We start from the raw sequence: 24,237 nt of genomic DNA, 5'->3' as shown, positions 1-24,237 counted from the left end.
CTAGCCAGTCCCTGAAGCTCTGCAGTTCTTCTCTTAGCATACCCTTTAGTTATCTTTACAGTTAGCTCCTTGTTCTCCATGCAGTTCTACTTCTAATCATAATGTGCTCTGTTTTAATTAGTTTTCCTTTGGTATTGCTTCAAATGCTTTTCTGAAGCCCAAGAAAATGTGACCTAACACAGTGTCTATTAAAACATTTGCATTAGACAAAGAAAGATATGTTCATTTATCACACTCTTTTGTTAAGTTCATGTCATATTTATATTCTGTTAGCTTCCATGTTTAGTTACCTTACCTTCAAATTTTGTTAATGCTTTGCATACTACTATGGATGGGTTAGCAGGCTTTCTTTTGTCTAGATCGTTGTTCCACCATATCCAATATGGGTGTATATTTATGAAATTCTAGTCATTCTATGTCACTTCTTTTCAAGAAACATCTTCCAGCACTTGCTTACTGACTTTTTGCAGTTTTCAGTTCATGTTTTGCTCTGAATTATGCTTAAGCTTAAAAATGTTGCTTTCTACTCCATGCCCACACCCTCCTACTCATCTAGTGTTTCGTCTCATGTTCAGTGCCAGTATTCCTGCTGTATAGTGGAATGAAAAATTTTGCTTTCAAGCCATATCTAGAACATCTTAAATTTCTACCCCCACTTTACACATACCATCTTTGTTTCTTCTTGCCCTCTTTTTTTTTTTTAATATCTCTACATGCTTGACATATTTCTTGATACTTAGCTTTTGTTTCAAGACCCAATTTGGTTTGACATCTTCCACTTTATCCCTACATTTCCTAACCTCTAAATCAGATCCTTCTTTGAATGCCTGCATTCTTCCACTTAACTTCAGGCCTCTAAATGAAATGCTAAGACAGATGTAAAAGTATTCCCTGCTTCCCATATAGTCAATGGAGAGATATAGACAGAAAGTGATTCCACCCAGTAATATCTCAGCTTCTGTCTGAAGACATCTGTGTTTCTTCATTGACTGTAATAAGGAATCTGGATGACTATGTTCCTAACCTAGACAAATCTATAAAGCATCTACATTTATGGGAGATTTACCTTAGATTTAGCCTGTTTTCTGTCTCATACATATGTGACCTCAGCTTTCATTTTTAAATCAAATTATTAGTATTCTATATGTTGAAGTACTTTTCTAAGATTGTGGTTTTTGGAGATCCAGTTTCTTTTCACCTTTGACTCATAGAAAATTCAGATCTCCTCTCATTCAAGTTCCTGAACTTTTTATTCCAGTTGACTTCTGCTTGATTCCTTGATTTTTCCCAGTGAAAGTCAAGATGCTATTACTAGTCAGTCAATGCAATCCCACATTTTGTAGTCAGCTTTTCCTTAATATCCTTGGTACTTAGCAAAGTCCAAGCCAAAACAGAAATACTTCATAATGGGGGCAATGATTACTGGTAAACACTGTATTGACTAGAATACCAAGGTCCATCTGGACACTGCAGCTGTTAATATTATTTGTTAGGAAGCTGCAGTGAAACCCTTCTGGTGAAACACAAATGTTTAAACCCATGATAATCACCTTTAGTGTCATCTTATAGTTAAAGAAATTTACTCTTCTTATAAAGCTCTAGTCATGTATTTCAAGCATGCACTTTAGGATGAGATGAATCACATTCTCGGTATGCATATCTTTCAAAGGGAGGGAGCTGACATTACGGGAAGTTAATTTCACTCCTGAAGATGACTTTTATAGCTTTTCTTTCTCTAAAAGCATATAAAAGTGTATGTTCAGAATCTACCCAGGGATCTCAGTCAGATACTTAACATAATTTTCATCCAGATAAATTACTTTTCCATTGAAGTTACTTTCTTGGTTTTATTCTGTCACGTCATAATGCTTAAGGCTAATGGATCATCCCTTTCTTCCTTCTCACCTCTGCCCACAACATGCACACATCAGTAATTATGTTCCACTCAGACTTGTTGCTTTGTTGTATTATTGCTAACTCTGTCCTTGGATTCTTGTTCTGAGATACTGTTTAATATGTTTTAAAGCCTTCAGCATTTAAATGTTTGGTGACTCTGTTTACAGTCAAAAAATCAGAATTAAAATTCCAGAATATTTTTCAAAATAAAAAGTAAGGATTGGTGAGAAAGTATAAAAAGTAATATAAAATAACAAAAAGAAAGAAAAGTTATATATTTGCTTGTAAGCAATTGTTGTGAAGAAGTGAATCTTTACTGTACATATGTTTTTCTAACTATGCTTGAGGACATATAAAACTGATGATGCAGAAAGAGTCAGGAAACCTTTGTGGTCAATAATTCTCTTGGACAAATAATGTCGAACTGTGGGAAAAGACAGAAAGAAGCCAAATCCTTGCTGATGTTGATAACAGGGAAGGGAAAGAGGAAAGGCAGATTTCTGGTGAGGGATTACTGGATTCAGTTTTCTGTCTTTTCTCACAAGGCTTTTGTTATTACAAAGCAATGAAACAGCCCAGAATAATCAATATTGCACAAGTAATAAATTCATATTTACGAATAGGTAAATGGCAGCTTTTACCTGTGTTTGTTACATCAGTTGTCTTTAGGATTGATATTTCTTCTGCAGAGGTGTCAGGTAAATAAAAAGGTACCCAAATCCTCCACTAAAATATTCCAAAGTGAGACATCAGCAAACTCAAACCCAGCTTCTAGGTCTATCTCCTGTGTTCTGGCAGGGCTTGGGGAGAAGAGGAGGATGGTGGTGTCTCTGCCAAGTGCAGTGAGACCACATATGGGTGGCAGCCACTGGGTGGCCAGGTTCTCCTTCTGGCATGGGGACCAAGCTGCATGGCCTCCAGCATGGCACTGGGGAAAGGACGGAAGAAACCTTCTTCTGACTTCATTGGGCTCCCAGCTCTGGCAGCTACTATGGCTTGCAGGGGAAATACTACCTGTGACAGTAGAGACTACACCTATACTGCTAAGCTGATAGGGACAGGGCTTCAGCAGTGGTGGGTGACTGACTGTGCTATTCAACTTTCAGCCCATTCCCAGTGCCAGTTAGCACCCTGCAGGCAATGCCTCTGTGCACTTCTAGCTACCCCACTTGAGAGTATCGATCAAAGGTGCCCGTTTTGGAGCAGGGAGGGCAAGAAACCTTGGCTGTGGGAGGGCATGGGGTGCACCATGCTTTTCAGTACCAGTACGTGATCCTTTTTATTTACTTGGGTAGGTAACACCAGGAGGCTGACATCACCCTCTCCCTGTGGGTGCATAGTTTACCTACACGACACACAGTGTAGATTTCTGTAGTAAGGCCTGTGCTGCCTCACCTGCATTGGTAACAATGTCATTATTTAGATGTAGACATGCCTCAGACTCAAGGCAATACATTCAACTCTGTCATTGGATGTATTCTCTCAAGGAAATTCTTCAAACAAGTATTGGCCTTAGCTACTGTTTGGGAAGAATCAGTGCCTAGGCCTTCCTTAAAGCACACAAGATTTTCAGAATATTCCCGTCCTACTTGTGTTTCCTCATTCCCGTAGACCTGTGTCTTCTGGGCATTTTTTCAGTCTCCATCAGAATAGTTCTGCCAGGTGTGGAAGTGGGTACGTGACTGTTGCAGCAAAATGCAAATAATTTCCAGTAGTCTTTACTCAAGAACAGAGCCTCAAGCAGATACTAATAATGGACTCACTCCACTAAATAAATTTTAAGCACCTGAGTCATGCATCATTTTAATGCTTTTAAGAAGGAATTAGCTTCAAGAAGACTGATATGGATTACTGAGTCAAAATAATTTTCAAGCAATAAAATCTAGGTTAAACGTTCCTTTCCTGAAACGCCTGTTGGGAGGAATTGAAATATATTGGCACATTCTGCTTAATTCCACAACTGGAGTATGGTAAAAATGGTTGCACTTGAGATTTTTTTCTAGAAAACTCTCCAGAGAAATTAACTAAATATTTTTGTTTTATTGCCACTGGGAAAAGATGCTATAGGATGATGAGAATCCTGTTGCACTTTCCCATTATTCTTTATTTAACAGCAAACATGATGGTTTTGCCTTTTCTTTTCATTATCCTTCTTGTACTGATAACAAACACTGTTGTCTTTAATCGACCAGATTGAGTCTCCTATAAATTGCTTGTGAGCAGAAGATATTATTGTCCATGTTTGCCATTCTCTGTGCTAATGGTTCAGTAGTTAACATGACAGCCAGCTGTTTTTGGCACTATCTTTTTTTACTAAAAGGAAAAATACAGTATTATTTGTACAGCTGCACCAAAATGTTGAATGTATGTCTTGTGGAAGGATTTATCTCACTGTTATAAAACTCATTTTATGGTCAATGGAGAAACAGAGGAAACTTTCTAAAAGTTGTTTCAGCCTATCCTATGGGAGTTATTTCAGGCAGTTTGAGTGAATTATGTTCCACAGATGCCTCTTACACAACCTTGAAACTAATGGGAGCTACACTAGTAACAAACTGGACCCCTGACTTTACACAGACAGAAGTAGTTTAAGTGAACCCCATCCTTAATATGCTGGGGTTTCAGAACTAACGAAGGGCATGGATGTTATGATTTTTTCCAGTCCTCTAAAGCAATTTGCATGTACAAAGACCTCCATTCATGTCCTCCTTCCTTCAGGATCTGCTAGTGCAGTGGAGGAATCTCCTTCCTCTAATCCCTTTACCTATAAATTATGTCCTCTCCAAGGCCAACTGTGCCTTCAGTAATCTTATTAATATTTAAGAAAGGTTTAGGGCAGACAGGACAAGTCAAGGTATATAAGCAACTGCTGTAGTTGTCCAGCTCTCCATGCTCTCTCTCTGCCTTTGGGCATACAGATTGTGTTCCTCACACAGATGTTTCCTCATCAGCTGTGAAAGATGAAATCACAAGTATTGCTTTGAGTGTTGGCCTCCCCCTGCTCTGATGGATGTGATTATTTCAGTCTGGAAGTTACAAAGTAGTTTTTGTCAAAGATGGCTGCTTTTATTTTGTTTTAGTTAGAACTGTGTTTCAATCTTTTTGTGTGTGTGAGTGGTTATTCATCTGTGTTATGATCCCTTGATACCAGGATGATGTACCAGTAAGGCAATGTATCACGTAGTTCTCCAGAGACCTTCTCTGAGTGAGTCTGAATAGTCCAAAGGAAAGCATATTTAACCTCCTCACAAAATAGAGATCTGGAGGTAAGAATAGTATGAAAAGGCAAGAACTTCAAAAGTTAATGAGTAAAGAGGGAGGAAGGAAGATTCTTGGTAGGAGAATAAAAGCTGCCACACTTAATGAGAGCAAGACCTGTCTCTCCTCATGCTCCAACTCCAGTGTCCCATAGATTCTGATGGAAAGCAGTACAAAAAGAGGGTCATACAGCGAGCATCTTCTGCGACTGTCCTCTCCCACAATCTGAGAAGCTCTGACTAATCATAGAACCATAGAATAGTTTGGGTTGGAAAGGACTTTTAAAAGTCATCTAGTTCAACCCCCCCTGCAGTGAGCAGGGGCATCTTCAACTTGATCAGGTTGCTCAGAGCCCCATGCAACCTAACCTTGAACCTTCCCAGGGATGGCACATCTACCACAACTCTGGGCAACTTGTTCCAGTGCTTCACCACCCTCATTGTAGAAAAATTCTTCCTTATATCCAGTTTAAATCTACCCTCTCTTAATTTAAAACCATTACCCCTTGTCCTGTCACAACAGACCCTGTTAAAAATTTGTTCTCCATCTTTTTATAAGCCCCTTTAAGTACTGAAAGGCCTCAATAAGGTGTCCCCAGAGCCTTCTCTTCTCCAGGCTGAACAACCCCAACTCTCTCAGCCTGTCCTCATAGCAGAGGTGCTCCAGCCCTAGGGTAATTTTTGTCGCCCTCCTCTGGACCCGCTCCAATAGGTCCATGTCCTTCTTCCGTTGAGGGCTCCAGAGCTGGACGCAGCACTGCAGGTGGGTCTGAGCAGAGCGGAGTAGAGGGGCAGAATCACCTCCCTCGACCTGCTGGCCATGCTTCTTTTGATGCAGCCCCGATACGGTTGGTCTTCTGGGTTGGGAGTGTACATTGCCAGCTCATGTCCGGCTTTTCATCCACCAGTACCCCCAAGTCCTTCTCCTGCTCTCAATCCCTTCATTGATACTGGGGGTTGCCCCATCCCATGTGCAGGAAAGACAGCCTGTGAGAGAGAAGCATCTCAGCTTTGAATTTTATTTTTTCATCATAATGCCTGTGTTTATAGTCACTGCATTGCTCTATATATGAGGTAGATTCATAGGCAAACAGCGTGAATGGATGAGTGTACCATCTGTGGCACCACTGTAAGATTAACAGCTACGTCTTTCCATTTCTGTGCACTTACCTGAATATTAGGTACTCTTTTATATACTGTGTTTAAGAAAAAAAATTATTTTTTCCTGTTAAATGCAAAATCTGTTTTACAAAAAATATATACATAATAGAACTTCATGCCTTATAGGTTGTTTTCATAAAAAAGAAATAATATGTGTAAAACCAGAAATCCAAACTTGCCAAGTTCAGGAGAAGAAGTAACCTTGAATCTTTTCAGTGCTCTTGGGACTCAATGACCACTGTATTTAATGTGGTTTAAAAATTTGTTGCAATAAGCTCTTTCCCTTTATTTGTCAGCTTTGGGCAGCCTAAATATATGAGGTAATAAGTGGCGTAGAAGCTTGGAACACCTAAAATATAATCCGGGAAATTTTGACTGTATTTGACTAGTATATTTTCTAAAGGCAAAAAAAACATTCTTGGTGGAGGAAAGAAAAACAAAGAGTTGCCAAGTATAGTATGTTTGAGAAATAATAAAAAATTCTCTCTTAACAATTTAACAGTCTTTTATGATTACTTTTAACATATACTGCATATATATGTATTATACATACATATATACATATTACATGGAATTTCTCAGGTGGGTACCAATTTGTTTCATTATCTGCCCAACTATGATTTTTATTAAAATTGAATCATGTTTGAGCCATTATTGCAACAATAAAACTCAGGGGAATTTTTTGACTCTTCCACCTGTGAAATTCCTATTAACACTAAAGGGAATTCAGACCAGATTCTCAGTCACTTCACATAAAATGAACAGTTTTTCATGTCAGTTAAACTTTTCTTAATTTTACCCTGCGATAACATGTGAATATCTTCTCAAATAGTCATCAAAGGAGAAAAGAAGTCCTTTCTTTGCAGGACTCAGGAAAAAACATACAAAATGTCTGTTTTCAGAAGAAATAAACCATTAAAAGAATTGCTAGATGTTTTATTAGAAGTTGGTTTCAGATGCATTGAGATGAACTGTTCTTTGAATGAATCATTTTTTCCTCACCTTTACATTTTTTCCAGAATATAAAGGAAGATACACCTGTTTCTTGCAGGATTTTGGCATGTCAAAAGGATGAAGTTTTTCAGATGGAAAATAGAAAGAAATCAAGCGTTTAAATGATCCTGCTCTCTGCATGTCTTCAACTAACAATAATACCTGGACAACAACAAAAATTTTCACTTTATTCTTCTTCCATATAGTGTGAATAGAATGAAAATACCTCTATTTTGTTGCATTTTTAATTGCTTCACAAATATTATTTGCATTCTCAGATAGTACGAGGAGAGAATATATTGCACGGATGTTAGAAGAATGAACTAATGATCCATTTTACACAGCATCTTGGATCTAAGAGAATAACATTTGGATGCTGCAAAGACAAATTCCACACAGTGTAACTCCTTTGAGAAGATCAGTGTTGGAAAGGATATTCCTGTGTCACCTGAGGCAATTGTAACCCTGTATTCTATTGTGCAAGACCAAAGATCAATGACCATTTCAAGAAACACTAAAATATAAAAAAATATGCAAAATATGTTAAAAAATCACAGCCTATTCCCTGTGGCCTTTTAATATTTTTAATACTAATTAAACTGAATCTGATTTCTATTTTTTATGTTGTAGGTATCCATTTGGTAAATAGCATAGATAAAAGAAGCTATAATATTAGATAAATTTTCATGCCAACAAGCTTTTCTTTGGGTGTGAAAGAGAAGCAGATGGCTTCAGAATCAAATACAATATGAAATAATTTATTTAGAGTCAAATTACAGGTGTATCAAGTAATCATCTCTGTAGGAAAAGATAATTGACATATGTGGGGCTGAGAAGCTATTACTAAAAGGCAGGTAAGGCTAACTAAAATTTCCCTGGGGAAATAAAATATTCCCTCGTTATATCTGAAAGGAAAAGAAAAACCAAATTTTGACCTGTGGACAGTAGATAGATTAGTGACTGGGAGGGAGATCATGATGTGCCATAATTTTGTCTGTGTTGATGCTGTGGTTTTTGATATACAGCACAGCCATGCGATTTAGTTCCCAGCTCATCTTGGAAAGGCATTGTGTAAGTCTCCCTTAGTTTGTCCTACATAGCTACCGAGAGAGTACATGGTGCACTGGATGAAGTGTCTTCCACTGCAAGAAGTTCATGCATGATCTAGAGATTATAATGGTTTTATGATGAGGTGTTTATAGTAAGGACAGAGGAGATGCATTGACAGGCTTTGTGTGGCTTGTAAACGCATGATCTAGGGAAAAATCAGTTATGAATTACGCAGCTGCCTATTACATCATTCCTCAAACTTCATGACAACCCACAGCACTTCCTTCTGTTCATATTCACCTCAACTACTTCTCATAGCTCTGGGAGCAGTTTACTGGGTCTTTAGCATGTGAAGCATTAGCCTAAGGGATTTTGGAGGGAAAAGGCTGCGATCAAGTCTTACAAAACTACAATGAAGCAACATCCTGATGAGCCTGCCTTGTGCTCTTTTAGTTAGCTAGAGGCCACTGGATAGTAATTTCCAACTAAGTCACATGAGTCCTATTCCTTGAGAACTTTGTGACCATGAAAAAATAATTTCATTTAACATCTGAAACCTAATCCCTGTCCTTGCTCATGACTGCACATACGAGCTTGGCTTTTGCACCCTCATCAGCAGTGCCAGCTGGAGAAATTGCTGCTCACCAGTCTCTCCCTCTGCTCCACAGCAAAGCTGATGCCTCCCTGACATGCTCCACTCAGATCACTTGAGTTTGGTTAAACAATTAAAGTTACAAAGGTTTAATAATCCAACTTCTTTTGGGTGAGGTAACATGAATTTATTTGAATATATCAGCAAGATATTCTGAGAGGACAGTAATGTCTGTGCAGGGAACTAGTGGTGAGCTGGAGAAAGCCGCTGCCAGAAAGTGGCATATTAATAAGGTCTTTTCATCTCTTTGCTTTGGCCTGAGTCTGCATTCCTGAGATCACAGGTGGTTCTCTATTAACTACAAGAATATATGCTCAAAGCAATTTTTATATAAATTAAATAGATCCTGAATTCAATATTTGCAGTATTTATTAAAATTCATCCTTTCGTTTAGTCAATAAACATTTTTGGAATTGTGTTCCAAGGCAGTTTGATGTGTTAACTGTGGTGTTTGATTATTTGAATTGGTATTTAAAATAAGTATTTTCTTTGGTATTCAGGTTTAAAAGAGATATGAAAAGCTGATTGTTTCCTTTTAGCTTAGCATTGCCACAAATGGGCAATGGTATCACCTACATGCAGTGAGCATCTTTAAAGAAGTGATTTGAAAAATTGACCAGCTTTTTTTTTTTTTAATCAAGAGTTTAAAATAAATAAATATTTTCCTTCTTTTAGACATAGAACAAATATTCAGTTCTTTTGGCTACCCTGTTTATGTATGGCAATCACCCTACGGCCTGTGGCTTCATGTAGATCTCTAAAACCATTTAATTGCCAAAATTATTACAAAGCTGATAAATTATACCCTTGGCTGCCTGTGGAGACAACTAAAGATTTCCTTCTTCATCACTTTGTTCAAAGACATCCTTCTGCTAAGTGAAACATTTGTGAGTGCAGGGCTGCTTGGACCAGACAGGGCTTTAAGATGGCTGTCAGCACTTCTGAGCAGGGGAGCAGCTCCACAGGAAATACTTTCTCTATGTGATTTTTGCACCATCTGAAAGGAAATAAGCCATTTCATTCAGAAGTATGGACCATTTGAAAAATATGTATTTCTGGTGGAAGCACCAGAAATTTTGAACCAAATCATGGTGCCTTCCACTGTCTTGTGTGTTTCCCTAGTGCCTCCAGCTCTCTTTGGCAAAGGACTATCTCAGAAGGCAGGGCCAATGCATGAGGTGTGAACAGGGAGGGCAAGATACAGAACTGCGTGGCTGTTACATGCATACCAATAACTCCCAAAAGTCTCCAATCCATCTGGTTGGCACACATATATGTTTTTACAGGGGGAGAGTTAGAATACTATATACTTTCTAACATAAATTCTTCAAAGTAAAAGAAGTCATTGATTGCACAAATGATGTAGATCTCCAGCTAAAGATGATAAGTAATGAAGGTAAAATTCATTTTCAGTACTCATGGTCTACTGGCAGCTATTTAAGGATCATTGTACACCACTATAAAAAGTGGTGATCATATCCAGATGAAAAAAGGGTCAAGGAAATATGAAGAGGTCAAAGAATTCCAAGTTTATTAATATTCAGGTCTCTTTCAAAAAATGGATGCCTGCCACACAGAGCTTAAGACTGCACCAATTGCTGGCCAAGTTCATTACTCAAAATTTTAAATGGTTGTTCTAGTCTCTGTACCTAAATAAATAAACCTGTTGCAACTATCACAAGACATTTGTATCCAGCAGACTTTCTGCTTAAGAAGCACACATGAAAGACAGCAGATATTGTATGAGATTCCAACATTAAAATATACAACATGAACTGAAGACCAAGACTGCCAGTAGCTGATTGCCTAAATTTTCAAATTATAACCACTACATATAACAGCAGGATGACAGACGATTTCCTAGAGTGCTTCCCTGCTCATGTCCAAAAGAATCCAAGAACGCAGGCTTCTTAAGGATGCATCTTGAGTTTCATGTAGTTATAACATCTTGACTGATTATCTCAGTCAGGGCTTCCATGTCAAATTATCAAAGCTGTAAGCTTTTTCCAACCCACACTAAAAGGAATTCCAGAAAAGTTTGGAGACTTTAAATGGCAAATCTCCCTATCTCTTCCTAATACTCAGTCCAGAGCAATGTAATCAAGTTCCTATAACATTAACTTATATTAGCAACATCGCTCATGGAAACATCTAAGTCAAATGCTTAAACAGTTGTTAAGAGATGGGATGACCAGCTACACATGGGAAAACGTTTTCTGTGGACTTGCTTTCTGTCCTACAAAACCAAGAAACTACAGAAAATCTTCCTGAGGCAAAACGACCATCCCCTTAACTACCAACCCACAGATGTGGAAGTTTGTTGATACTCTTTATAACAGAATAAAAATCACACAGCTTTAGGTCCTTGGCCATTAAAGTCTGTGCATGGGAGGAGAGAGGGACACAATATTTTACTGACCGAATTCCCCTTCAGAAGGAGAGTTGGGATCGTGACCACATTTCAGTTTCTTCAGTGGTTTGATATGCTGGGACAGTGGCATAGTCTGAATCTAGTAGGGGCCAGGATGCTAAAGAGGAAACAGTGAATTAATTGTGTCTCACAACCACAGTGCTTCCTGCCTCACCCATTGCTCAGGGCTGTGTCTAAATTCAGAGTATGGCCCCGATGTATTGCCGCTTATGAAATAAGAGGACATCTGTAGAGTGCCAAAATTTCAAAGTTTTATATTCCAGTCTCATTGCTGCAGACCTCAAAATTCTTGGGCATTGGATTCTTGCTTATCTCTTGTTCACCGATGGATGATAAAACACCAACGGACTGCAATCGCTTTGTGACCATGCCTTCATAAGAAACTACTACGTCAGACATGGCTGAAAGGAAATGATATGCAACTTATGAAACTTGTTTATGCACTAAACACAACTGTGGAAGTTATTTCAGCTTTGTTATTGTTGATAATACTCAAGGAGAGGATACAGACATGAAAAAAAAAGATCTGAATACCAGTTTAATTAAAATCAGCCATTGAGGTTATCTCTACATGCCATGGAACCTGGACAAAATACTCAGATGAAGCAGAAAAGTGACTAACATAATTATTAACAGCAGGTCTATATTATAAAATTAGGATAAAGAGATCCCACTGATGAATGGAAGTATATGCATGTATAGGCAAAATTTTGGAATTCAAGTCAATACCTATTTCAGGCTCAGTTTCAATACTCTCAAAATACTGTCCTGCAGACATAGATTGAAAGTGTTTAAATTTCAGTAAATATTCCCGGTTTTCCCTGAGTCTTTTAATAGCAGACCTACTTTTTTTCCATGTGGCAAATTTTCTACTTGCCTACCTACCCAGCGACTTCTTTGCTATTATCTAGCTGTTACCTAGCAAAGACTGGCCTGTATAATGATGTAAAGGGCTTGTGTCTTTTTCTGTTCAGTTATTATTCCTCAGGTCCCAGAACCTGCTTGTATGAATTTAGCTCCCAATCCCATTCAAGTGGAAAAAACCACCAGCTTCCACCGTGTCTGGTATGTCCAAGACCTTCAAAATCCATCCTACTTCTTTGGCACAGGCAGGTCAGAGGGGGACAGTTTAGAAACAGTATGAACAAAGAGGAGGTGGGGAAAAAAGTCTACAGATCCTTCTATAAATTTTGGAGGTGAAATCATAGTGTGTGTATGTTTAGTTAGTTCAAACTTCCTTTGACCTAATTTGCAGTTTATATAGTTAAAGACAATTGTTTATATTACTATGTTAAGTATCCTTCCACTTCTTTCTGTAAGTCCAAACTGCCAAACAGAACTGATATGACATTTCTGGATGGAATTTCAATCATGTAAAAATACAAAATGGCAAAATTCCCAGCTAGAACTTTGACAAATCTGCTAAAAAGTCTGGCACTTGGGCTAGACCCAACAGGATAGTACAAATTACACTGTCAGAGGACAAACAGTTCTGTGGTGGAGGAGTATTAGACTGGATGTTGGCAGGCTTTCAGTCAAATGCTCTGTTCTGCTGCAGGGGTCTTCCTGGGAAAGCACCCGCTCTTGTCCCTGAGTGTGGTGATTAAGGCACTCACTGGTGATATGGGACGTATGAGTCTGAGTGCCGATGAGCTGAGGGAAGAAATGAGCAATATTCCTGAATCCATCCTGGCTGCTTTACTGCTGTATAAGCAGGCAAGGGACACCACTGCAGCCTGTGGGGTCTCCAACTCAGCTGGACGGCAACAGTGACTTGGGACACGGAGGGGAGCAACTTCCCGGGGCAGATGAGAAGATCAGCATCTTGTTGGGGTTACCTATGTGACCAAGGCATGAAACAGGCACCTGACTTGCTCAGCCTTATCAAGAATTAAGTGTTTCTGGGCACCCTTGAAGCAAAACTCATGAACCAGTAGACCTATAGGTAAGGCAAAAGTGCCATTTGAGGTCGTCTCATCAGTTCAGCTCATCCCATTTAGATCAGAGCTGTGTCTTTGCCAATAGTTCTTCACCATGTCCACTGACAAGGTAGTTTTCAAGGATGTTAAACCTCTGATTAAAGCCACAACACTGTTCCTGTTTGCATCCTGGAATGCCTAAACCAAGGTCTGAATACCTGTATTAGTTTGAACCCTAAAAATTGCTGATGGCTTTGGGGTCAGTACAAGAAGAAAAGTCCTCTCCTGGATCCACATGCAAGGAAAAAGAACACTTGCTCACCCATTCAGAGCCATGCAGGCTGCCTCAGCTGTGAATTTTCCCCACTTGTGCTGCCAAACACATTCACACGGCAAGACCCCACTCTCCCCACCCAGCCTCTCCAGCCACTCCATAAATGTCAGCTTGAACACGCAGGCAACAGACTCTGGAAAGTGAAGCCAACAGCTATGAAGCAGCTTTATCATGCCTATCGGCAGCCATGCAAAAATCAGTGAGAAATAATAGCTTCCTAAACATTAAAAAGGGCTTGCTAAAATGTTTGCCAACTGCTTGTACTGCATCTTGCCACTCAGACTTCTTCACCCCAGATTGCCTGGACACAGCAAGCATGTTTTCAAAACATTTAGCTGAAAGCAAAGAGGGTAAGTGCCATGTGCTAACTGCTGCTGCTAGGTGCAGAGATACAAACACAGTATTTAAAATGTCCCGCTTTGTGCCTGAATTTCTTTGGGGAAATGCAGGCACCATACTTTACAAATGTGGTTTCGGGTGCTGTTCCATGACCAGCAGAGTTAATCTTTTACCTTGCTGCTGCCAAAATGAGATGCCATAACATCCCAGCCTCATGCCTGGCTGCCTCCCTGCAACTCCGTTCCCATCTGTGATATCCCACCCCTCCTTCCTGCTGGCTCAGGTGCTCTTCTCACCCCTTAGGGACCCGGTTGCTAACCCAAGCAGAAAACTGTCATTGGTAGCATTGGGGTTATTTTTCTGGGCTGCTTTCCCATAGCTTCAGCCCCCTGAAGTGGTTCACTGAGGGCACACAATATCAGAAGGGCACAGGGAAACAGCAGGCATGCTGGCCAGGACGGGAGGAGCAGAAGCACCCCCTTACAGCAGCAGTGAGCTATTGGCAAAGCCATCCTCATTGGACTGCAGCCTTAGACGTAAACATCTGTGCCACTTAACTCAGTGGTTCAGGGACCTGGGCTCTGACCTGGGTCATGCATGCAGTGTGACCCTACTCCAGTTCAACTCCAGTTTCCTTTGGAAGGAGGCCATACCTTTACACCAGGCCACCTTGCAGACTGCAAAGCTCAGCTGCTGTGGCTCTAGGGTTGTTTTTTTTGAAGTTTCCAATATGTTTGCTCTCACTGGAAAAGTGGTTTCTTTTACTTCTTTTTCTCATCTTCAAAAAGAAGTAGTTTATTTTTAGCTCATATTTCTCCTTTCAAACACATCTGGGCACTAAGTCAACACAGGAGAACTGTGCTTCAAAAGATGGATGTCTCAGAAGTGACAGGCAAGAAAGAAGGAACTGTGTGACAGTGGTTCTGCAACTCCTGCGTAAAATGCAATGCACCACACTCAGAAAAGGACATAGGAACCGAAAGTAGGACTTTGGCAAATTGGGGAACTTGGAATCTACAGCTCAAACCCTCATCATCTTCCATCTGACTTTGGAGACATGTATTAAAGTGTTCCTCTGAAGACCTCCACACCTCCAAGGTGCCTGTTGAACTCTAGAGCAATTCCTGCCATCTCATTAGCTATGAAAATGCCCTTGGCTGATAGGCTATGTAGACCAGGATGTATGATCTGGGGTGCTCTGATGAGACTTTTACATTCTGTTGTGGGGGTTGCCTGGGACAAGTATGGGAGAACAAAGGGATGCAGACATAAATCTGTGATTACATGGGCCACGTAGCAGCACAGGTGATGGTTCTGTAACCATGCTGGGTTATCAGGTTCAAGAGAAGAGATGAGTCACTTGTATAATCAGCTATGTCACTAAAATTATCTGGGACAAGATGGACTAAAGGAAGGGGTTAATCCCTGACATGCTGAGGTCCTGCATGGGTGCTACACTGAGAAAACTGAGGGGCAGTTTCTGGAGGTCTCTTATCACATACCACAAGGATTTACAGACTTCCATCCCTCACAAAGAGCCAGGTCCCTTTAGCACCTCTGAAAAATGGGGTGATTTTTATCTGGGTGAACAATTATAGATTTAGATGCTTGTAAGTTTAAAATACTGGTCCAGCTTATGAATGAAGAAAAAAAAAATACTGTCCAATAATATGATTGTGAAATCAGGGGGTTTTGGGCAAGGTAAACTGTCATGTGTTAACTTGCTTCTAAAACCAAATTTGTTTTCTGTGTTTCTGTGGGAAATTAGAGGATGTTATAAACTGAGTCATGCAGTTATTGACTTTAGCAAACATACAACTGATATAAATAGAGAAACACCGGTGAGCCTTAGACAGAAGAAGAAGAGATTGAGAGGTCTTCTAGCAAGGGCTGATACGACAGGGAGGCAAAGATGAAGACAAAGATCCTTCTTTTCCTTGTGTTACTATATGTTGCATGTTCCTCTGCTTTCCCAGTGATTCCAGAAAATGAAAAAGGCGACATGCAATTTGCTAAGGTAAGGACTACAGACAGAACTTAAGAAATTATTTATTGAGAAAATGAAGGTAGTGGTGCAGTAGTGATTTAGGATATTTTATTAACAACTCGTTGCATTTGAAAAGAAATGTTTATGTTCTAAACTGTTGCTTTTTCTTCCCCATCAGAAATATCTGGAAAACTTCTATGATTTTAAAGAAGAGAAAAATTCTCTCTTTAAATCAAAGAACCTTAATCGCATGACTGACAAAATCCGAGAAATGCAGTCGTTCTTTGGACTAGAGGTGACTGGGGAGCTGAATCGTAAGACACTGGACATGATGAAGCAGCCTAGATGTGGAATACCAGATGTCCGTTCTTACAGCACCTTCCCACAGAGCCCTAGGTGGAAGAAAGAAGATGTGACATATCGGTAACATATATTAAAGCATGATTCTCTGTACACCACTGGGAAGCTTTGTGAATGCTAGGCAGAAATAATGCCAACAGGTTCTTTACTATTCATTCCTGTATTTTTCCATATAAAAGCCCCACTCAGGATGAAAGGATGATCAATGTGGGGACTATTCATATCCTCTGTTTTAGGCTTCCAAACAGTGATGAAAATACCAAAATAGGAGTTTACATTAGTTAGTTAACAGCCAACTAAATAATATACTCAGTGGATAGAAGGGATACAACTGAGAGTATATATTTGTTAGGATTTCTGAAAGATGTGAAATAAAACTGTGCAAACTTCCTCTGTTATGGAAGCAAATAATTTGAAAATAAACAACTCAAGATACATAAATAATAATAACCACGAATTAAAATATTTGTCCTTGAGACTATGTGCCCCAGCCACATGTGATCTGGTTGCTTTTAATTCCTTTCTCCTTATTTCACAGGATTTTGAACTACACTCCAGACATGCTACAAGCTGATGTAGAGGAAGCAATTGCAAAAGCCTTCCAGCTCTGGAGCAGTGTCACCCCTTTGAGATTCACCAGGCTCTACAGTGGTCAAGCAGATATAATGATCTCCTTTGCAGCTGGATGTAAGGGGACTCCCTTGCCTAGGAATGATAAGTATTTGTCACTTTTTCTTACAGAGGTGAAGAAAAGCATAACTTTTTTTTCCTTTTCTTTTTAGTTCATAGTGACTTCTATTCCTTTGATGGTCCAGGAGGGACTCTGGCTCATGCCTACCCCCCTGGCAGTGGGCTCGGAGGAGATGCCCACTTTGACGAAGATGAAAACTGGACCAAATTTACAACTAATAGTGGTAGGTAACCTTAAATATATATTGTGTTGCCTGTTTTTTATTAGACAGTGTTGCTTGAAGACACTGTAAAGTCACAGAGCCCACGGCAGTAGTTCTAGTGCTTACAGATATGTAAAATCTCAGTGTAATTTAGTAAAATGATTCTGCATATTTTTTACCTGGGCTGAAGTTATGACAGTCACCTGAAGTTAATGTGCAGACTGCTATTACAGCTCCAGTGAAGGAAATGAGATTAGCATGAAACAGCAATATTGGGTAATCATGACATTGTAAGGCAGGGAATTTTCACCCTCAGGTAATGACCTTAAAAGCTGTAATATATGGATCTCTCCCTTTTTTTTTTTTTTTTTTTTTTTTGCAAATCTTTAACTTCTGCAAAGGAAAAAAAATCTTGAGTTTGTTGGTAAATACAGTTAAATATAACAGTCAAGTGTTCTGGTTTCTAGCCATGTCCAGGGATGATGCTACATGTTACTGGTCTTTGTGAGGTAGTTACAAAGTGAATTCAATGTCATTTATGATTCCCAAAAGCTGACCATGACTAAAATGTTCTCACCAGTTTTCAGTTGTAACTAACATTAGAGAAACTTTGATTCTTTGTTGGCAGGCAAATTTCTGTAACCTGAGCAAAAACTGTCCCCAGATTAGTTATGCTGCAAGAAAGAAATGTTTATAATTTGAAACTCATTTCTTCTCCAAGATGCCAGAGAACCTCTTACTTCAGACATAGTTAGATTTTGTTGTTTTATTAAGACTATAAATATTATCATGCATGAGAGGATAGTACCCGTATCCCACTGACATGCAAGAAAATTTATTTAGTGTTTGTTCTTTGTGATGAACTTTTTTTTAGGATACAACTTATTTCTTGTTGCTGCTCATGAGTTGGGCCACTCACTAGGTCTCGGTCATTCCAATGTCTTTGGCGCTTTGATGTATCCTATATATATGGCCAGGGATACAAGGGACTACAGGCTTCCTCAAGATGATGTTGATGGCATTCAGGCCCTCTATGGTAAGCAAGAAGCATCATTTTTGGTGGATGATGGATAAGCATTTATAATGAATTTTACCCGACAGCTAAAATGTACTGAAATGTCTACTGCAAGGATACTGAGGTTTCATTGCCTGGTATTATCTTGGGGCAAATCTCTTGGTTCATTTGTGGCTAAGAGTCTACATCTCCAAAATGGAATATGTGGGCTGTATCCATGCCAGTAATTCAAAAGGTCTAAGAGTCTTTCTCCAATGATACCAGAGGAACAGCCTACATCTGTAGTATTAAACACTCCTGCCTTCCACAAAATGGTGGTCACATGCACAACTGCCTTTGGAAATGGTGTTTGCTATACATTAACTCCTAAGCACATACCGTTTGAGAGACAAACAGCTTGTCAAGGCAAAACAATGCCAGAGACCATTTTAGCAGTTAGCAGCACAGACAGCCAAGTTAAATTGCCCAGGAACTTTCCCTGGCATTAATTTACCAGTTGAGTTTTAACCTTAAGAAACCTCTGCATTTGGCTCCACATGGTGCATCCTGAGGCTCTACAACATGAAACACTCTAATTCACCTTTATTCTACACTTACCTATTTCCCAAAGGATCCCCCAGGGAACCTCCTGCACTTCCAACGAAAGCTCCTCCCCCACAAGAACCAACCGAAATCACACCTGCAGAAGCGCCAACTGAAATGTCACCCCGGGAAGAATCAACAGAAATGACACCCTCCCAAACCCCCACAAGACCAGAAGACTGTGACCCTCATTTAACTTTTGATGCTATCACCACTCTCCGTGGGGAAATACTGTTCTTCAAAGGCAGGTAAGTGCTTTCATTTCTAGCAACACTTTTTTGTGGGACTTATAAAGGCAAGCCATAAAGTTCAGTTCAAGGAATTTATCTTCCCTTGGTTACAAAGGAAGATATCTCTTTCTGAAAGTATTAAGACAACTTTGCAAAATTTTACTAGCCCAGCTATGCTGGGTGAGTAACATGGTTTACTGACAGGTGAGTAAAATGTTTTAAGCCATCATACATCCTCACCCACGTCTGTTAAAATTGTGCAAGGCTGAATAATCACAGTTTCACGCCTCAGCCTGTAGCTGCTACACATACTTCACCATCCTTATCACACCATCCTACGTGTGGGTTCAGGAAGCTGTAGAAAATGTCACTGGTGACTTTAAGTAGCACTCTGATCTAGGAGTTTCCACTGGACCACTGCCCAGTACTGTCTGTAGGGAGCCCCTGCTGTTACAGGTGTCCACTTTTGGGGCACTTTCTGACACTGGGCACTGCAGCGGGTTGTTGGCTGGGTACATCCACTTTGGTGAGGGAGAACAGCATGTCAGGGCCAGGGTTTCACCCACTGCTTGGGTTGGTAGTTGTGTTTTGATTAGACAAATTTCCTTTGATGATGTGACTGATTTCCTTTCTAAAACACATGATCAAGAATCGTAGCTTAAAACCAAGCTGAAATTGTAACCAAGCTGAAATTAAGAACGCAGCTGTGCCTACCTGCACAGGACATGGTGAAAAGAAAGCTTCAACTGTCAGCACTACCACAGACATCACATGTTGTCTTGGGCTAGCTATCAGGGTGCCAGTGGAGAAGTCTACATGGCCACCAGCTCTAGGTGCCCCTGCTTGAGCCAAGGGGTTGGACAAGGTGCTCTCCAGATGTCCCTTCCAACCTCAGCCATTCTATGACCTCAGAGCAACCAGTAGTAAAGGCTAAATGTCTATGAGAGAGCAGGGCAATGTGAAGCACTACATCCCAAAAGGGGTGATATCTCTACCTCATAGGGCAGACTGGCTCCAGCACACAGACAGTAGGGTTTAAAGTACTTTTCTGGGCTACTGATCTCCACGTGAAATACAGACAATGAAACACTGCTGTTTTCATTTCTATCAGCTATGTCTGGCGCAAAAGTCCATACTTCTCAAGCATTGAGCATGACACCATCTCCTCGTTCTGGCCGTCACTGGCAGCTGGTTTTGATGCTGCTTATGAGGTTGACAAGAAGGATCGAGTGATATTTTTTAAAGGTATTTCTCTTACATTTCCATCAGTCCATCAGTTATAGTAGTACTGCTAATGTTAGTTAATAAAAATGGAAGTAATAATATACTAATACTAATAGAAGATATTCTTAATATTTAAATCCATTTTCATTTTTAAAATGCTGTTACTGTCATTAACTAATGCTGCTTCACAAAAGCCCTGTACAATATGATATTGCTCTTTTTTTGTTGGTGAGAAAGCAGGTCATAGCTGAGACAAAATTGTCTACATTAGATTATTTAAATACATTTTTAAAGGTGTCAGGCACACCTAGAAAATATGTTGAGTTTTAACTATTGAGTATATAATACTATAATGACTACAAAAAGTGGAAAGTTCAACAGCACTGAAATATTCAAATTAGGAAATACTCAAACTTAGGTGTTCCTGGTCATAGTCTCAGCTGGGGATTTGTGCTATTTTGTGGCATTTACTACATAGAAAGCTGTGGGGCTTTGATGAAAAGGAGCTCAGTCTCCTCAGGAATCCCTAATAACTTTTTCTGATTTTCCTGCAGGCAACCAGTACTGGGCTGTCAGTGGCTACAGCATAGAGCCGGGCTTCCCCAAACCTATTCAGAACCTAGGCCTCCCCACCAGTGTCACGAAAATCGATGCAGCTGTTCATGATCAAATTACCAGTAAAATCTATTTCTTTGTAGGCAACAAGTACTGGAGGTAAGGTTTATTCCTCTTTTGTACAACAGATAATAAAAATAACTTTTAAAATGTCAAGTTATATTAGTATTTGAATATTATCAGCCTTCTCAGCCAGTATTAAGCTGAAACTCAGAGTCAGTTACTCATGCCTTTTCAGAGAACAAAATCTGTAATACCTGAGATAAAGACAACTTCCATTTACTCTTACCAGTCTGTGATTAACAGACAAATGAGCTTTGTTTATTTTTATTCACCGAAAGGGTTGTCAGACATTGGAACAGGCTGCCCAGGGAGGTGGTTGAGTCTCCACCCCTGGAGGTATTTAAAAGAAGGGTAGATGTGGTGCTTGAGGATATGGTTTAGTGGTGGACTTGGCAGTGATAGGTTGGTGGTTGGACTCGATCTTAAGGGTCTTTTCCAGCCTTAATGATTCTATGATTAGTATATTGATATAATAATATTAATAAACAATATTATTAATATTCATTATTTTATAATATAAAGTTGACAATATTAATATTAATATACTATTATAAAATTATATTATTATTAATAAAAGAGTATTCCATGAACTTAGTATAAAAAGATAATGTGAGTAGACTGTCATCATGTCATGTATCCATTCAGTAGGTATTAAGCGGAAGAAGTGAAATGTAAAAATGACAAATCTATCAAGAAGGTTATGGAAGGAGATTAAAATATTTACTTTTTAAGAAACAGTTCAGTTAAGCAACATTAGCCCTAACAATTAATCTGTAATATTATCTTGAAAGGGTATTATTACACCAGAAGTCTACATTGCACTCACATGGTCACTTCATAGATTGGATGCTGTAAAATTAAAATATTCAGTTTGAATAATTATTTAAGTTTATTGCTCAGTATAAACCCCATCCAGCCTTATTATCAATCTCAGGGAATGGAAGTGAATTATTTAGTTTGATGATCTGAAACAGCCTTGCATAGGCCACTAAAGATGTAAATATTCACACAGCCAGGATTTATGCAGTTCTATGAGATCACAGATGCTCGCAGTTACTGGATTTTCAGCTGAGAGTAGGCTTATTTGGTAAAAATTCCACCTGGTTTCAACACTGAACATCACATGCTTTTTTTCTTGTTTTCATGCAATTTCTTTATTTAGTTTCAATGAAAATACCCAATCAATGGAAAGGGGATATCCAAGAAAAATAGCAGCTGACTTCCAAGGAATTGGCCACATGGTTGATGCTGCCCTTCAGAAAAATGGTAAATAAATTAAAATGTAAATAAAAACAAAACAAAAGACCACAAACTGAAGTCAAAATAGTGTATGTTTCAAATACATATATAAATATGAAATGTTTGTTCTGATTTTGTAAAAAATCTCCCAAGAAAATAACAAGTATATATCAATAGCTGTACAAAAGGGAAATATTATTTTGCCAATATTTTGTCCTTCCAATTCCAGGACATTTCTACTTTTTCCATGGATCAAACCAGTACGAGGTTGACATCAAGAACAAGAAACTCATCCGTAAAATGAAGAGCAACAGCTGGTTTAATTGCTAGAAATACTAAGTAATGGTGCAGGGCTGTATTTGTACCAGAAATGTTTCTTCATATTCTTGGTTATAAACAATATCATTCAGCTGTTACTGTGCATCTGAGTCTGAAATGATGGCCTTTGATAATTCTAATTTAAAGCCTTAAAATGTAAAACTTAATGTACAGTTTTAATTTATTTTGTTTCCAACTATTTATTAACAAACTTGTTTTTCAGTAATAAAGTATTTTCCTTGAGTACAGCAGCATTTTGTGTTCTGGTTCGGTCCACTGGAGACAAGGCATCTGATATAACCACACACAAGCCTGAATGGCACCAGGACCCCACCGCCATTTTTAGCAGGGCTCAGTGTCCATATGGGGAAAGTTAAAGAGAAGTAGAAGTTGGTGGGCAGTTTTGACAGGCAATAGGACCTGGGAGACAGAGGAGGGAAACAAAGATACTCAGGAACAATGTGGGGGGAGAAGGAAGAGGTAGGAGGAGATCCTACACAATGGTGGGTGTGGGTGTTTTTTGCGGGCAGAGTCGTTGGTACAGCAGGACATGAGAGACTGGAGAGAAGAGCAGGTGTCCAGTATAGGGATGGAGGCAGTACACAGGAAGGGTGGGAAGTGATAGAGTTATGGTCATGGGGTCCCAGGGAGTCAGTGGATTACCCCTGCTGGGCTGGGACCATGTCCCATGGGAATGGAGTCAGACCTGATGGTCCAATTTGCAATGCTGGTCAAGAAACCACTGACAAGAATCACTTTCCAGAGCAAACCACCCAAACAAAGAAAAAATCCCAGGATTTTCATGTAGCTACCAGACGTGAATCTTCCAGAGGAAGAGTGGTCTCTTTTGTTAGAGACACTGATAAAAGCATGTGCCCTTCCTCCACCCACCCTGTTTGGGTTCCCCTTATAGGGCAATAGCTCAGTGACCTAAACATCCCTTGAGTGATGATGTGATTGTACAAGGAAGTTGACTCCTTATTGCTATTCCTCTTTCTCTAGCAGAATTGGCAAAGGCAGCAAGGGATAGGAATGGCTGATGAGGACAGTCTTCCATTTACCACAGCTCAAACCCCATTAGGCAGAGGTGAGATTTACTCTTGGTCTTCTGCACAGGGCAGATCCCTCAGACGTCTGGTCAAAACACCTAGTAACCCCTATCACACCATCCATCAGGGCCAGAGGAAGCCATGTGTCTCCCAGTATACACACAGACCCACTGTGCTAGCAGGCAAGAACAAGGACAGGCAGCTGAGAGGCTGCCATGTCTGATCTTGGAAAACCTCATCTGCCATTTTCTGCTCGTTCATGCATGCTTTGTGCCATGCTAGATATGCACTGACCACCACTAAAGCAAGGCCTAAAACCAACCTAGGTGAGAAATTAAGCCATGAATCTCAGCAGGACTTAAAATTCAAGTAGGGACTGAACAGTTCAGCATTGCCTCAAGGGCAGTGGTACTCCGTGGTGACGTCATGGACTGACAAGTGGGTGAGCTCACCTGGCAGCAGTCCGGGCAGGGCAGAGACACAGGAAAACTGGTGTTGCCCCAACATCTCCCAATATCTTTCTCAATAGCTTGTGCTGTGTAAACAGCCTGTCCAGAATAAACTTCAGTGCAAGGACTTTAGATGCCTCCAGGGTTAGGCAGGGTGCTTGTGAGTACTGCTTGTACATAA

The 24,237-nt window shown here is 39.8% G+C and overlaps 1 protein-coding gene across 1 annotated transcript; it reads left to right on the top strand.

The window, feature by feature from the left end:
* Positions 1 to 15,886: 15,886 nt before the first annotated feature.
* LOC142052060 (interstitial collagenase-like) lies at positions 15,887 to 22,807 on the top strand. Its single transcript, XM_075081901.1, has 10 exons — positions 15,887 to 16,049; positions 16,198 to 16,442; positions 16,918 to 17,066; positions 17,162 to 17,293; positions 18,147 to 18,308; positions 18,898 to 19,117; positions 20,211 to 20,344; positions 20,878 to 21,037; positions 22,164 to 22,267; positions 22,470 to 22,807. Exons 1-10 carry the CDS (start codon positions 15,945 to 15,947, stop codon positions 22,568 to 22,570), a joined length of 1,512 nt encoding a protein of 503 aa, XP_074938002.1. The 5' UTR covers positions 15,887 to 15,944; the 3' UTR covers positions 22,571 to 22,807.
* The last annotated feature ends 1,430 nt before the right edge of the window (positions 22,808 to 24,237 follow it).

The sequence above is a fragment of the Phalacrocorax aristotelis genome, chromosome 1 (genome assembly GCF_949628215.1).
Source record: "Phalacrocorax aristotelis chromosome 1, bGulAri2.1, whole genome shotgun sequence".
NCBI lineage: Eukaryota > Metazoa > Chordata > Aves > Suliformes > Phalacrocoracidae > Phalacrocorax > Phalacrocorax aristotelis.
Note: the sequence above shows the minus strand (reverse complement) of the source record. Positions and strands in the feature narration are given on the sequence as shown.

Excerpts from the sequence above, each read along its gene's own strand:
- LOC142052060 (XM_075081901.1), top strand. The coding sequence starts at position 15,945 with ATGAAGACAAAGATCCTTCTTTTCCTTGTGTTACTATATGTTGCATGT. Across the intron at positions 18,309-18,897 it reads TGGCATTCAGGCCCTCTATG|GATCCCCCAGGGAACCTCCT; the intron begins GTAAGCAAGAAG and ends TATTTCCCAAAG. Across the intron at positions 20,345-20,877 it reads TCGAGTGATATTTTTTAAAG|GCAACCAGTACTGGGCTGTC; the intron begins GTATTTCTCTTA and ends ATTTTCCTGCAG.